The sequence below is a fragment of the Pan paniscus genome, chromosome 19, assembly GCF_029289425.2.
Source record: "Pan paniscus chromosome 19, NHGRI_mPanPan1-v2.0_pri, whole genome shotgun sequence".
Taxonomy (NCBI): Eukaryota; Metazoa; Chordata; class Mammalia; order Primates; family Hominidae; genus Pan; species Pan paniscus.
In genome coordinates, this window is record NC_073268.2 from 76189679 (window position 1) to 76206715 (window position 17037).

General features: G+C 40.2%; 2 protein-coding genes across 2 annotated transcripts in view; both read left to right on the forward strand.

The window, feature by feature from the left end:
- The window catches only part of LOC134729431 (uncharacterized), a 37586-nt gene that overhangs the window by 6383 nt on the left and 14166 nt on the right, over positions 1–17037 (forward strand). The gene's annotated exons all lie outside the window — the stretch shown is intronic.
- On the forward strand, positions 983–15849 carry LOC117976572 (AP-1 complex subunit sigma-2-like). The gene has a single exon (XM_063599300.1). The coding sequence runs from the start codon at positions 11974–11976 to the stop codon at positions 12595–12597; it is 624 nt and encodes a 207-aa protein (XP_063455370.1). The 5' UTR covers positions 983–11973; the 3' UTR covers positions 12598–15849.

Here is a 17037-nt window from a genome sequence, read left to right on the forward strand (position 1 = left end):
GGTGGGGAACCTGACGCTGCCACAGAGCTGGAATTGAAACCCCGGGCTGCCTGACCTCCAAACCTAGGCCGGGGTGGCGGGCATCAGACTGAGTCAGACACGGAGCTCAGAGTCGCTGGCACAGGAGGAAGGAGTGGTGGCAATACTCCCGCTCAGAGAGGCCACTGCACAAGCATGCCTGAGGCCAGGATGGGTTCCAGGCAGAGGGGACAGTCCGCAAAGGCAGGGCATGCCCTGGGAAGGAGACTCCAGTTCCACACCAGGTGTCCTGCAGAACCCACCCCAGGGCACCAGGGGCTGGAGCTGGGATCTCCTTGGATGAGCCTCCTATGGCTGCTGCAGCAAATGACCACAAACTTAGAGGCTTAGAGCAACACACTTACTATCTCACCGCTCTGCAGGTTAGAAGTCTGACAGTGGTCTCCCTGGGCTAATGTCAAGGTGTCGGCAGGGCTGCGTTTCTTCTGGAGCCTGGGGATTCCACCCATTTCCTGGCTCTTTCCAGCTTCTAGAGGCCGCCCGCCCTCCTTGGCTGCTGGCCCATTCCTCTACCTTCACAGCCGGCCTGGTTGCATCTCCCTGGCCTTCTTCCTTGGTGACATCTCACTCTTCTCTTCTCTGTCCTTTCTTCTGCTTTTAAGAACCCTGTGACCACATGGGCCACCCAGACAGTCTAGGATAATCTCCCTAATTAGTCAGCTAATTAACAACCTTAACTCCATCTGCAGCCTCAGTTCCCCATGGCCACGTCAATAACATATTCACAGCTTCGGAGATTAGGACGTGGCCATCTCTGGGGGCCATTGTTCTGCCTACCACACCCTTTGGTGCTAATAAGATCATTTTTTCCTTTCTCCAGGCAAATAAGCTTAGAACAAAAGCTCTCCGGAACACTCTGAACCGCGTGAACAAAACCCTCACTTACTACAGGATCACTCGTGATCCACAAGACCCTGCAGTGGGTGAGGGCCCTCGGCTGCCTGCTCCCTCCCCAACCCCCACCCAGAGAAACTGATGCGGGTGCAGGGTCAAGTTCAGACCTCAGACCCAAGTCTCCCACTTTGGTCCCTTTCTCCCCTCCTGAGGGACCTGGAGGACGGAGTCTGCCCCTCCTCCTTCCCGGCATAAGCATCAGGTCAGCTGCAGTGGAGAAAGTGGTCCCTTGTGCTTGGAAAGAAAAGCAAGCATTCCTCCTGGTTCTCACTCTGCCCTTCCCCTTCCCTTCCACTACCTGGTTCACGCTGAGTACTCGGGGCCTCCAGGTGGTTGCTCATGGCATCTTGGCCCTACCACCACCACAGATGTCCCTTTCGGGAGGACTTGGGGGCAGTCCAGGGCCTTGTCTCTGGGGAGGCCTGTGGGGCTGGCTCTACACTGTGACCACAACTTTGTAGATTCCCCACGATGTAGATTGGATTGTGCACATGTGCACACACACACATTTGGAGCACGTGTAAGTGCACACTTAAGAGTGTATACCCATACATACGTACACATATCATGAAAAAATCTGTAATGAAACATATCAACATAACTGTGATTATCTCCATGTGGCAGGAGAATAGGTCATTTTTTCTTACATGTGTGTCTTGTTTAGTTTTTTCCAAATGTTCCACAATGGAGATTCATTACTTTTATGATATGGAAAAACAACAAATGTTATTTAGAAACCGAATCCATAATAGCTGTAATATTACAATAATTTAGTCTGGGCACAGTGCCTCACACCTGTCATCCCAGCAATTTGGGAGGCTAAAGCAGGAGGATGGCTTGAGACCAGGAGTTTGAGACAAGCCTGGGCAACATAGCGAGTCCCCCATCTCTACAAAAAAAAAAAAAAAAAAAAAAAAAAAAAATCAGATTAAAAATTAAAATAAATAAAATAATTTAAACACTTTGATAAAAGAGAGTGAAAACAAATTTGGGGAGTAGACTACATGAAGGCTGGGAATCCACCGGGCTGAGTGGCCTTTTTCTTAACATCCCAAAATGGAACAACCAAACACGGCTTTAGAAACTCTTCCAGCACCTGCCAGCATGTGTGGCCTATACTTCTCTGGAGAGGAAACCCACTGGCCCAGTTTGGAAAAGAATCTAGTATGAGACTGTATCTGATTTATCTGTTTATTGAGACAGGGTCTCACTCTGTCACCCACGCTCGGTGCAGTGGCATAATCTCAGCTCACTGCAGCCTTGACCTCCTGGACTCAAGCCATCCTCCCATCTCAGCCTTCCGAGTAGCTGGGACTACAGGCATGTGCCACCATGCCCAGCTAATTTTTTAATTTTTCTTTTGTGGAGATGGGATCTTGCTATGTTGACCAGGCTGGTCTTGAACTCCTGGCTTCAAGCGATCCTCCCACCTTGGCCTCCCGAAGTGCTGGGATTACAGGTGTGAGCCACCACACCTGGCCTTGTATCAGATTCAGTACTGATTATTTTTTTAACTATTGTTAAGTTTAGCATGTCATCATTTCAGAATACACTGCTTTTCAAAAGAATGAAGGCTGCAACAGCCTGAGTCTCTGTTTTTCACGAATTCCCCAGATGATTCTGAAACACACCAGCTCGAGACCCTCCACTGTTGCATGTTTGAAAGCAGTGGTTCTCAAACTTGTCTGCAACTAGAATCACTTGTGCAGCTTTTAAAACTCTCAGTGGCAAGACCGTACTCCAGACCACAAAAGTCAGGGGGGGGGTGAAGGGGGCTGTTCATCAGTAGTGTAAATGTCCCCAGGTGATTTTAATGAGCAGCCAGGTTTGAGAACCAGCGTCCTAATGGGAGCAACCTCATATCCAGGTGTTGTGCCTCCTGAGCCTGGGAAACAACTCTGGCAAAAAAACCTTGCGTCTGAATAACTTTGTGTTCTCTGTCTCCATGTGGTGGTCATTCCGCTACATTGCTATTATTTACCTGTGCAACTTGGGCTCTTGTACTTTTAAGAAAGTTTGCCAAAAGAATCAAAAAAACCAAAAAGACTTGAAATTTCAAGAAATAGAAATGGCTACGAAATATGCCATTATAAAGAACAGAATGATCTAAGAGTTATAAATGCATTTGAATAATGCATCTGAATCTTTGGCAGTACTTGGCAAATTAAAAAGCAGTCAGTAAGTGCTACTTATTCCCATTATAATTAAACATAAGTTAGACCCCATCTTTTGGGTACCAGTGATTCATTTTGAATGAATGGCTTTAATTCAACAAAAAAACATATTTAGTCTTATTATACCTGGCATACTGTTGGCAGTAGTGAACAGACACAGCCTGCATGGTGAGAAACATTGTGTGTGTGCATGTGTGTATGTGTGAGAGATCGAGAGAGAGAGAGAGAGTGAGAGAGAGATTATTATTTTAATAAAAAGACTGGGAGTATACCGCTCCATGAGTTTTGTAACCCCACCCCAATCAGGATTCCAAACAGTGAGAGATTATCATTTTAATAAAAAGGCTATTTGGGGGTATACTGCCCTGTGAGTTTTGTTGCCCCACCCCAATCAAGGTTCCGAACAGTTTGATCACTCCCACAAATCTGCTTCATGCTCCCTGTCGTGGCATCCTTGCCTCACCCCAATCCCTGGCCACCAACCGATGTTTTTTGTCCCTGTAGCTTTGCCTTTTCCATAATGTCATGTGTTCATACAATATGTAACCTTTTGAGAGTGCCTTCTTTAACTTACCAAAACTTCCTTCCTTCTGCTTGTTTTAGGTTTATTTTGCCCTTTTTTTCTTTAGTTTATTAAAGCTGAGGTTTAGATTGTTGACTTGAGCCTTCCTTCTTTTCTAAAATAAGCATCAAATGCTATAAATTTCCATCTGAGCTCTTCTTTAGCTGCATCTACACATTTTGTTTTATTGTGTGGGGGTTAAGATCCTGAGGTCTGGAGTCAGACAGACGTCCTTTGGATCTGGACTCTGCCACTTGCTGGCCATGGGACCATCTTGTGACCTTGTGTCTCCTCTCTGTGGACCTCAAAACAAGTCTTTATTCAATGCCCAGGGTCCTGCCTAATATTATGGCTTTAGAGACATATTTTCAAATTGCCTCATGAGGGCCCTTTTAAAACATCAGAAACATTGAATTACTCATAAGATAGCTAAATTTATAGTAATGAAGTATCTGCCTACATGCCTAATGGATTCAGTAATGTCACTTAATAGGAGTTTGTGTTATTTACAGCAGTCTCTACTTATATTTGAAAAGAGTAACACATCACTTATTTTTACAGACAATGTGTGGGTTACATATGGACTTGTGAATCTCATGCATTACCCATGTTGTCCCCCAGATACATACAGTCACTGTGGGAACAAACACCACCCTGAGTACCTGCTGCTTGCTAGGGATTTTCATGGAGATTATGGCATTTAAACCTGAAATAGGGTCGGGCACAGTGGCTCATGCCTGTAATCCCAGCATTTTGGGAGGCTAAGGTGGGTGGACCACTTGAGCCCAGGAGTTCGAGACCAGCCTGGCCAACATGGTGAAACTCCATCTCTACCAAAAATACAAAAATTAGCTGGGTGTGGTGGCGTATGCCTGTAATCCCAGCTACCCGGGAGGCTGAGGAATGATAATCGCTTCAACTCAGGAGGCAGAGGTTGCAGTGAGCTGAGATCGCACCACTGCACTCCATCCTGGGCAACAGAGCTACACTCCATCTAAAAAAAAAAGGCAAAACAAAACAAAGAAAAGAAAAGGAAACCTAAAACAACTCTGCAGAATAATTGATATTATCACCACTTTATACATGTAGAAACAGGCTCCAAGGGGCTCAATGAATTTCCCAGAGTTCTACAGTTAATAAGGGGCAGAGCCAAGATCCTGACCCTGATCTGTCTGTGTAGCATGAGAGAAATATCCACTGTGGACTGTATTTGAAAATATTCACAGATACTATATTAATGCTATATAAAGTATATTATACCTAACCTTTTATTACATATTTTTTCATTTAATAATAATTGTGAATAGATACTTCTATCAACCTATAAATCTACCTACTTCATGCTTGTAAAGGACTATGTCATACTTCATTAAATGAATTTACTATAATCTATTTAACCAACATTCCTTTAGTGAACATTTTAATTGTTTGCAATTTTTTGTTCTTGCATAGAATGCTGAAATGAACAGGATCATATGTAAGTGTTTTTGTATACCTCTAGAAGTGATTTTTTAAAATTCCTAAGAGTGAGATGATAAAATTAGTTACAAACATTTACTAACACATATTACCAAATCAGGCAGCATAATAAAAGATCATCATATTTTTATTCATTCACTTAGCAAATACTTACATCGTGCTTGTGCTGTGCTAGGTACTGCTTCTAGAGCTTGACTCCTCATGACATCCTGAGGGGAGAGCTGTAATGATGCTGTTTCATACATGAGAAGACTTTGGCTCAGAGAGGCAAAGTAACTTGGCAGAAGTTAGACAGAAAGTAGCTGGTTTGGAAACCAGGGTCTGCAGTGCCCAGGCACTTAATGACTATGTTGTCCTTCCTGATTTATTAAGGCTTTATTCCCAGAATTACTCAAATCCTAAAGAATAAATCTTATTTGATGGGAGTATCAAATGAGATTTTAAGTGGGAAAATATCTCATTAATGTTAACAGTATATGTTTTTAAATAAGATTTTATTATTTTTCTAGCAAAAAGCTTATCAACTATATCGTTTGTTTTATTTTTAAAAAAAGGAAACTATAAACCCAATATTTTAAGAAATGACTTCATTCACTTAACACTTTTGAGCTGAGTCTCTCCTCTCATCAGTTCTCTGTGAGCAGAAAAGGGGGAGGCTTAGGGGCTTAGGGGATTAGGGGTCATGGTCACCGGGAATTGCAACAGAAACCTGTCAGAGCGCCTAGAACCTAGAAGAGTTAGCCATAGTAAATCGGTTGGTGCATATCCTTACAGAACTTTTATTTTGTAAGGGTGTGTGCAAACTAGTTATTATGTTACATCTTACATACATTTATAACCTTCCTTTTTATACCTAATGTATATTTTTCCATGACCTTGAATGCACTTTTATAACTTTTTTTTAGGTTTTAAGGCATTTTATTGCTAAGTTCCACCTCCTAGATTTGGGAAAGAATCTAAAAAACACATATTTGGTGCCTTCTGTGTGCTCTGCCCAGTCACACACGTTATTCTATTTAACCTTCTGATGACCTAGGTTTCTTCACCACTCTCTTTTAGAGAGTTGCTCCCAGCAGTCATGTGACTCATGTAAGGCCATGTTGCTCCAGGTGGCTTGCAATCCAGGTTGGCTGAACTTCCAACTACATTCTCTTTGCTGTGCACTGTCCAAAAGTAGGGAGAGTTTCCTGCCTCTGGAATTCTCTATGTACAGGTGCCACCAGTTGTTTTCTTTGTGCACAGAAGAAAGTAAAACCCAGAGGCCACTATTAGTGATGGAGATGCATTGTCAGGAGAGGACAGAAGACAGGTAGAAGTTGACAGAGCTCTCATTTCTCCCACATGGGCTTGTACCATATGCAAATGGTTTCATAAGCATCTGGTAACAGTGTGTTCAGCCACAAGAGGGAGAACAACTTGGAGCTGGAGAGCCTTCTTCTCATGCCTCACCGTACTTTTGACTTCCCGAAAAAGAGGATTCAAGTGGCTCATTTTGGCATCTTGCAGTATAGTGTATTTCCACTGGGCAGGGAGTCGCAGTCTCTCTTACGCTCAGGCTGGCCACAGCGGCTTTCCTGGATATGTCTTCATCCTGGTTCAATCCTAGGGCGGGGGAGCAGGGTTGCCCGCACCTTACTAACAGAGCCAGGCTCCCAAGTAGAGCAGCTGAAGAGGGAAAACAGTCACTGCAGGCTGCAGAACTCATTGTCTGGAGCAATATCTGGGGGCTGGGGCAGGTCCTCGGCCCACCATGGTGATGAAAAGTGCTCAAATCATCAAAGAGTAAAAATTCTACACCAAAACCCAAACTTTCCACAATAGTCATGTGGATTTCTCCTCCTAGCCTGAGGGCATTTCTTGGGTGCTCCTTTCTGTGTATGATTCTTCACCTCCAGGACAGCCCAGCTCCAGCACACTCAGGACAGGCTATGCCTGATTCTGCCTGACATGCTCTAGGCTTAGGAAACTGGCTCCTGCGAGCCTGGGCTGCCACCCCTCTCCCTGACTCTGGGTTCCAACCCTGGCTTCCTGGGGTGCTTGTGGCATGGGATGGAGTTAATGGTCAGCCTGGGAGTTGGAACTTCCACATTGTGTTAGCCTTTAAAACATCAGTGTCAGCCAGGAACTCAGAAAAGATAAAGACTCCAGACTGCCAAAAGCCCCTTCTCTTAAAGGGATGAGTCAAAGGCTTTCTTCCTTTCCCACATCCCAGGCAGGATTCATCTCTACCCTATTCCCAGAATAAACAGAGTCCCATTAGGTTTTCATGCCTACAATTGTCCCCAATTTGTACTAAAGAGTAGTTGGTTCCAGACAGGAAAACCATAGCCTCCACTCTATAGAGGGTGAGAAATGTGTGTATAAACAGCCTGCATTCGAATGCAGATAGTCATGGCAGGCTGGATGAAGACCACCGCTAGTTCAAAAGATGCTTCTTTGAGAATTAGAAAAACACCCCCTTCCAGTAGACAGAGTCCCATGGGTAAACAGACAGCACCTGTATCCTATTTAGGAAAAGTGTCCCTCCCTCTAGGTGTAGGCAGTGCCAGGGTGGAGCACTTCAGAAATGACACTGAAGATGGATGATGGTCCCACTCATCCTGGCCACCAGACATAGTTGTTCAGTGCACAACCTGGAAAATCATGCATGTCAGCGCTGGTTAGAGTGGATGAGATGAAAGTATGGGGAGATCTTATACTTGTGCTTTCATTTCCTGTTACATCTTAAGTATAATGTCATTCTCATTGCACAGACATGGAAATTAGGGCCCAGAAGGTGAAGTGATCTGTTGAAAAATAAATGGCAAGGCTGGTCTCTTCAACTCAAAAACCAGACCACTTTCTACCATGCCATACTGCCTCCTTGCCTGAAGCACTTTTAAAGAGCCACCTACTTTAAAAGTAGGCACTTTTAAAGGATGCCTACGTCTGCATCCTTTAGTTTTCTCAAGGCACAAAATCTTTAAGAACCAACCACCCAGCATCTTTGCATATCTTGTGTCCTGGTGTGGCAGCTGCTGACCACATCCTGAGTCACGCTCACGGCCAAGCTCCCCACTCAGGACCATTTGTCTGTCCAGACTCATCTTTTCCTGTTCTTTGCAAAGTCCAGCTAGAGCAAGCAAGTTCTTCCCAATGGGTTTTTCCCATCTCTGGTTGGCTGGCTGGCTGGTCTTCCTCTACAAACCCGCCCCCCCCTTTCCCCTAAGCAGGGCCTGGTGGCCCCGTCCTGTGGAACTGGGCTCATGAGGGCATCTGACCAGGGGCAGCTATTCCTGGTGCTGTTGTCATTGTCCTGTTTCATGTATGAACGTAGCTGCTGGCCATGTTCACAAATGAAATGTGAAATTGCAATTACTTTGGTCTTCATCTGGAGGTCCACTGAGAAGCCTCATACAAACTTATGGCCCTGTTCATCTTAAAGTGTTTTGATTCATACTTTCGAATGGCCTCATGAGGACCTTTTATAAAGTAAAAATGTTAGGCAGCCACATGATATCCATTGACCCAGTGAGGCTGTTTTACTGGATATAAGAGGTTTGACCCAGCACTTTGGGAGTCTCAGACAGGAGGATCACCTGAGGCCAGAAGCTGGAGACCAGCTTGGCCAACATGGCAAAACCCCATCTTTATTAAAAATACAAAAAAAAAATTAGCCTGGCATGGTGGCACATGCCTGTAATCCCAGCTACTCGGGAGGCTGAGGCACAGGAATCACTTGAACCGGGAGTTGGAGGGTGCAGTGAGCTGAGCTGAGATGGTGCCACTGCACTCCAGCCTGGGCAACAGAGTGAGACTCTGTCTCAGGAAAAAAAAAAAAAAAGAGGTTTGAAAAAATGGTAGCATGTACTTATGTTTTCACAATATTTGATGTATATAAGGATTTACCAACCTCATGCATTAAGTGCTATCCCCAAAAGACATGCAGTTGCTGTAGGAAAAAACATCAAGTTCTGAGCTCCTACTGTTTGCCAGGCATATTCTGAGATGATCACGTTTAAATCTCAGAGTTACCCTGCAGAGTAGTCAGGGTATCACTGCCTGACAGATGAAGAAGCTGAGGCTTACAGCAGTTAAATGACTTACCCCAGGCCACATAGATAATGAGTGGGAGAGCCCAGGTCTGTCTGTGAGGTATAATGAAATTAGCATCAACCCTCCACATTGGTGCCACTTGAATAAATTAACATATTCTCTCACAGAAAGTATTTTATTGGGCATAACATTTTATATGTTTTACCATTTAACATTAGTTGTGGATCTTCCCACATCACATAAATATGCCTACTTCTTTTTGGATTATATGATTACTAATCAGCGGATTTACTAGAATTCATTTAACTAATACCACTTTTGATTGTCATTTTATTTGCCTGATGTTTTTTCCTTTTGCACAGATAGATGTAATAAACATGATTTTATAGTAATATTTTTGTCTGCCTGTGAAAATGTTTACTGTACAATAAACTCCTAGGAGTAAAACCAGGTCAAAGATTATAAATACAGTATTTATTTTCGTAAATATTATCAAGTCAGCCACAAGTGTTTAAATCACTAATGGCTTCAGATTATTGTATTTAATGAGTAAACACTTTTATAGTGTTTGCTTTTATAAACACAATTATTTGTCAGATATCATTCTAAATGCTTTACAAAATTAACTTTTTCAATTTTTAATATAACCCTGAGATGTATATGATGATTATCCCCATTCTACAGATAAGAACACTGAGGAGTTAATTAACTTGCCACATATCTAGGAAATGACAAGGCTAGTTGCACAGCCAGGCAGTCTGGCTCCTGAGTCCACATTTTAGACAACACTATACCTCCTGGTTCTTTTGAGGCATTACTACTGGAACTACCCTAATACTCATGAATAAACATTTCTTTTGGGGAGGGTCAAATAAAATTTTAAACAGAAAAGCGTTTCACCAACTGTCAAGCTCATAAAAGTTGTACATTATACACTTTTTTCATGATGCCCACAGATAATTTATTAATGATATCATCTATTTTAAAAGACATATGTAAAACCCAACCCTTAAGAAAGGACTCCTATCACTGTTCCCCACAGGCACCCTCCTCAGTCTTACACCTTTCCACCCCCCAAAACAAATCATTCAGCATATTTATTTCATACTGTAATATAGGAAATAGCTATTTTTTAGACTTTTTATATTATTAGCACTGATCATACAAACATGGAATAGAAATTCCTTATGTTTTATCTGGATTTAAGGTGATACATAATGGAATATATTTCTATCAAGCCGTACACATTAGAGATAATGAAATCACTTGTGTTCTAGTTTAAACATTATGGGAATTTCAGAACTGCAACATAACAAATAATCCTCGGATGAAAACTAAATCTCTCCTCTGGTCAGGCATCTATGTGCATCAGTGAGGAGAAGACAGGGACTGTGGAAGGGAAAACAGCGAGTCAGGAAGGACTGTGGCCACGTCCATTCCCCGGTCCCTCAAGTAATTAAATCCTGACCTCCTCTACCCCAGTCTGTCCTGGGGAATGGCCAACACGGGCCTTTCACAACTGTGTGTTACTAGAAATGCAACAGAAACCCAGCTGAATCCCCTCCTCTGCCCTTCTCAAAGGAAAGATCTGTCCCAGGACCATTTGTTCCAACATTTTCAATTATGAGAACTGGGAAGATAAAGTTATTTTTACATTTATAAAGAAACACATATTTATCCACACTCATTACAGGAAAGTCAATCTATACAAAACCAAGAGGATTTTTAAAAACCCATAATACCACCATCAAAAGAGCCACACTTAGCATGTTGGTCCACAGGCTTCTTAGCACCCTCTTCTGTTGGTGTATGCACAAAATGCACAATCACATTCTGTCTACATTTTATAATTTGCCTGTTTGTTGATTAACACTATATATTGAACAATTTTTAAGACCTGCAACATATGTTGACAACATTACTTCCAAACAATGTATTTACAAATAAATGCACACACACACTATCTGTCTTATATACAACGTGTCTTACTTTCTAATTCTCCACTCTTGAAGATTTAGGTTTTTCCAACTTTTTCTTAATATACTCACCAGGAGTCAGCAACTTTTTTCCATAAAAGGCCAAAGAGTAGGCCAGGCGCAGTGGCTCACGCCTGTAATCCCAGCATTTTGGGAGGCCAAGGCGGGCAGATCACGAGGTCAGGAGATCCAGACCATCCTGGCTAACACGGTGAAACCCTGTCTCTACTAAAAACACAAAAAATTAGCTGGGTGTGGTGAGTGTGGCGGCGGACACCTGTAGTCCCAGCTACTCGGGAGGCTGAGGCAGGAGAATGGCGTGAACCCGGGAGGCAGAGGTTGCAGTGAGCCAAGATCGCACCACTGCACTCCAGCCTGGGCGACAGAGCAAGACTCTGTCACAAAAGAAAAAAAAAAAAAAAAAAGGCCAAAGAGTAGATATTTTAAACTCTGCAGGCCATAGGTTTCTGTTGCAACACTCAACTCTGCTGTTGCAGGGAAAGAAGCCATACACAATTTGTAAATGAATGGGCATGACTGTGTTCTTCCGGACATGGTTTGCCAGCCCCTGACGTATAACACTACAGAGGATGCTGTTAGAATGAAATTTCTTTACATATCTCTGATGATCGCCTTAGGACTAATTACTAGACATGACATCATGGTAGCTGTGGGTCAAAGGGCATGCATGCTCTGGGATGTGCATTCCCAGATTGCTCATCATGAGCCTTTCTCATGTCAAAATGTTTTGTGACCACCAGAAGGCTGGTTCTGCTTTTATTACCCATGGAATGAGGAATAGAAATGACATGGCATGGCCCTTCCCCACAGCACCACGGCTTCTCTTCCTCAGCGCGGCGACAGGGGCTTCCCCTTCGCCGCCGCCGCCGCCGCCGCCGCCGCCGCCGCCGCCGCCGCCGGCCAAGCTCCGCCGCGCCCGCGGCCCGCGGCCGCCATGCAGTTTATGTTGCTTTTTAGTCGTCAGGGAAAGCTTCGACTGCAAAAATGGTATGTCCCACTATCGGACAAAGAGAAGAAAAAGATCACAAGAGAACTTGTTCAGACCGTTTTAGCACGGAGACCTAAAATGTGCAGCTTCCTTGAGTGGCGAGATCTGAAGATTGTTTACAAAAGATATGCTAGTCTGTATTTTTGCTGTGCTATTGAGGATCAGGACAATGAACTAATTACCCTGGAAATAATTCATCGTTATGTGGAATTACTTGACAAGTATTTCGGCAGTGTCTGTGAACTAGATATCATCTTTAATTTTGAGAAGGCTTATTTTATTTTGGATGAGTTTCTTTTGGGAGGGGAAGTTCAGGAAACATCCAAGAAAAATGTCCTTAAAGCAATTGAGCAGGCCGATCTACTGCAGGAGAAAACAGAGACTATGTATCACAGCAAGAGTTTCACTGGGTTTAAGAAAGCGTACTAGAATACGTGCTGGAGTACTGACACGCATCGAAATGTAGTAGGGTATATACATTCAGTTTGTAATGACAATTCTGTCAAGTTTGTTATTTATATTTTAGCATTACCTGAAAAGTCTAATTACATTAAATCCCAAGGGATAGTCCCAATTACTTCATTAAACTGGTATTTTCATAGGGAATTTTGCTTGGATAATGATCCATTATTGGGGCTTATAATTTATTTTTTACACAGAATATGGAAATAGCTTCAGAGGTTCATTGACAAAAAAGCATTCATTAAATACTGTGAATCACTAATGCCATTGATACAGAAGAATTTCCCTATGAAAATGAGAGCTTCTGTGAGAAAATGAAGTAGTTGGGAGTTTAATTTCTTACTAATATGATTTTAACTTGCTGCTTCATTCCACTATATTCTGAGTTGGGGAAAAAGGGCAGCTATCTCTTTAAAATATTTAGGAATTCTTTGAGGATTAAAATGTAACTGGCTTTTGTCCTCAGATACGTTTGTAATTAATGGTTGTGTAAGTTTAGGGATTTGTTAGATATTTTTCTTGGAACAGTTTACATGATTTTGTAGTTCAACATTTCAAAGTTTCAACTTGAATAAATATTAAAATGAGGATACTTTAAAGACACTCAAATAAGCAATTTTAAACTTGCTTTCTGGTGGGGATATAATCCCTTTGAGAGTCCGAAGGATGATGGGCCGTCACCCCAGGAAAATTTGTACATCATTTTGTTTCTAATTTCAGGGAACTCTCGGAGCCCCTAGAAGTCCTTCTGTAGACACTCAAATCTGGAGAGTTCGTTAAAATCTGTCTTGAGGATTTTTTAAAAAGTAATATCCTCAGTCTCAAATTCTTTGGATTTTTTGCTTTTGTAGGTATAAGTAAACAGTTAAAAACCTTCATTGCTACTTAAAATACCAGATGAGTGACTACTTTTCCAGTTTTTTTGGGAAAGATTTTTCTCTAGGTTCTTTAGTTTATGTAATACAAATGAACTAATGAATTTAAACACTGGTGGAAGGGGAATATTCTAATTGAATTTTTGGTCAACTCAGTATTGACCAGATGACTTACACTGAAAATCTTTTCATAATATTAGTAGTAAATATAGTGTTTTAGGATTTTGTAAAATTTCTGGAGGATGTCTGTCATTTTGAACACTGTATGTAGTAAAGTTAGAAAAAAATGAATCTAAAGTCTTGGGCATTGTTTAAAAGTTAAATATTCAGCCTTAAACCAAAGAAGGAAAGCAAACAGAAACTTAAGTTTTAGTTATCTTTACTGTGAACTAAATGTTCTAGAAATCTGATTGTGTCTGTGTCAGTTTGTATACTGTGTGTAAGAATATATGCATTTCTTTTGTAGCCATGTCATGAATATTTTAATGTCCCTGTGTACTAAATGACTACTCATCGAGTATGCAGAATTTCACAGAGGAAATAGAATGCTGATATACATATGAAAGAAAATATCCTCAGCATGGTGATTTATTGTCTTGTATAATAATAGTAGAACATTTTAGAACTAGTACTTTTACGATTGTATTTTTTTCCTGTTCACATTCCAAACTTTTCTGTTTTATTTTCATTCTATATGTGATCTTGATACAGCTCATTCCTCTCTGCAACTGATTTAATCTCATCTTGACAAAATATGACCTAGAAGTGTTTTGAGTAATATTAAATCTTAAACACATACATATTATTAATGAACCATCTGTGATTTATCTTATAAGAGGAAAACATGACAATCATTAAAATGTTTACCAAAGAAAATATAGCTGAAGTGCTAGGTCAAAATAAGCAGTGCCATAATATATAGTGTGGTTTGGTCTTCAAATATTGAGGTTAAAAAAAGAAACTATTTTGTGTGATTATCTTACAATCTGTATGAGCTAATGTGTTCTAATGTATCACATAAAAGTATATGTGAAAATATTACAAGAAACTCAAATTAATTTGTACCATTATATAATATTTAAGGTTAAAACATTCAGTATTAAGAAATTTTGTAGTGCCACATTTATTGAATCACATTTGTGCTATATAATAATATCAAACAATCCCTTTAAGAACTTATTAGAGAGCTATGTCTGAAGTCTGTTCTGCAATATCTGTTGCTGAATAATAACTCTTTCAAAGCATTAATGCTGAGTTTATATAGTTCAAAAATTCTAATATTCATTCAGTTTTAATACCTAAATACTTATATTTTACTAGTGATGGCATTCTAATATATTAAGTCCTCATTTAAATACTTAATACTTTGTTAACTGTGGCATTATATTTCTGAATTTTAAAACCTTTAATATTGGTAACTATTGCATATTCTTTTAATAAAACATGCAGCATTTTTTATAAAAGGAAAAGAATTCATTGTTTATATAGAGAGAGCATAAAGCCTAAGTTAAGTAAGTTATTAAACAATAACTTCACAAGATGTTCAAATCGATTTACCACTGAAAGAAGATCTATGAAAATGTGTTTTGACCAAACTTAGTATTAGGCAGGTACACAGGTAAGATTTTCCATTCTTAACATTCTCACTGTAATGCACTACATTTGAAGCACCTGGATGTGCTATCAGGTGGGAAATTTAGCATTTTATATTGGAAGCATTGAGAAACATTGGTCTTTCATTTCTATTTTTCCCCTCCTTTCCTCCTCCTGCCCCACAATATATTATTCATCTGGTTTTAATGCTACATAAATATGCATTGTCTCATGCCTGTTTGTGTTGGATGCCTTGTGCTAAGCTGTAACAAAATGTTGCTTCTTTTGCTGTCTGTATACAGCTGCTTGCTTTAAATTAGTAGATTCTGAAATAGCTTTCCTTGCATGTCTAAAATAAAAGTATTGCATGTAAAAAAAAAAAAAAAGAAATGACATGGCATGTATGCAGGATATTTAGTCATCATATAGATAATCCTTGTGCACAAGTGTATTCTACATTCTTTCCCAATAAGTCTACATCTGCCAGAGTTGAAATAAAACAAAACAAAACAAACCTATTTAGCACCTTCTGTGTAGCAGGCCCATTCATATATGTTATTGTATTTAATTCTCAGAATTCTTATGACCTAGGCATTTAAATTAAAAAAAAATTTAGTTGACAAGGATTGTATATATTTAATGCATACAACATGATGATTTCATATATGTATATAGTGTGTACTAATTATCACAAATTTATTACATCCATTATCACCTATGCTGTACATTAAATCTCCAGCATTTTTTCATCTTACAACTGAAAGTTTATAGCCTTTGATTAATAGCTTCCCATTTTCCCCACCCCCCAGCCCTTGGCAACCACCATTCTACTATCTGTTTTTATGCATTTCCCTCTCTTAGATTCCACATAGAAGTGAGATCATACAAAACTTGTCTTTCTGTGTCTGGCTTATTTCACTCAGCATAATATCCTCCAGGTTTATCCATGACAGGAGTTTCTTCTTTTTAATGGCTAATAGTCCATGGTTTATATACATATTATTTATCCATTCATCTGTTGATGGGCACTTAGGATGTTTCCATATCTTAGCTATTGTGAATAATGCTGCAATAAACATGGGGCACAGATCTCTCTTCAAGATTCTAATTCCATTCTGGGGAGTATATATCCTGAAGTGGGATTGCTGAATTGTATGGTACTTTCACTTCTAATTTTTTGAGGCACTTCCATACTGTTTTCCATAAAGGTTATACCACTTTACATTCCAACCAACAGTGTACAAGGGTTCTCTTTTCTCCACACTTTCACCAACACTTGTTATCTCTTCTCTTTTTTAGAATAGCTGTCCTATCCTATGTGGCAATATCTCATTGCGGTTTCGATTTGCATTTCTTTGATGATTAGTGACATTGAGCACCTTTTCATATGCTGGCTGGCCATTTGTATGTCTTCCTTGGGGAAAAAAAAGTCCATTCAGGTCCATTACCTATTTTTAATTGGGTTATTTATGTATTTATTAATTTTTGCTATTGAGTTGTGTGAATTCCTTATATAATTAACCCCTTATCAAATATATGGATTGCAAATATTTTCTTCCATTCCATAGGTTGCCTTTTCATTTTGTCATTGTTTCCTTTGCTATGTAAAATGTTTTAAGTTTGATATAGTCCCATTTATTTATTTTTGCTTTTGTTGCCTGTGCTTTGGTGTTATGGCAAAAAAATATTATTGCCAAGACCAATGTCAAGAAGATTTTTTCCCTATGTTTCCTTCTAGGAGTTATATGGTTTCAGATATTACATTTAAATCTTTAATCCATTTTGAGCTAATTTTTTGTATATGATGTAAAACAAGTGTGCAATTTCATTCTTTTGCAGGAACTTTCCCCAACACCATTCATTGAAGAGAGTTTCCTTTCTACATTGTGTATTCTTTTTTGTAAAAGTAGAGTGAAAGGAAGCCTATTAAGAAAGTAAA

Coding starts and splice junctions, on each gene's coding strand:
- LOC117976572 (XM_063599300.1), top strand. CDS start 11,974: ATGGCCCTTCCCCACAGCACCACGGCTTCTCTTCCTCAGCGCGGCGAC.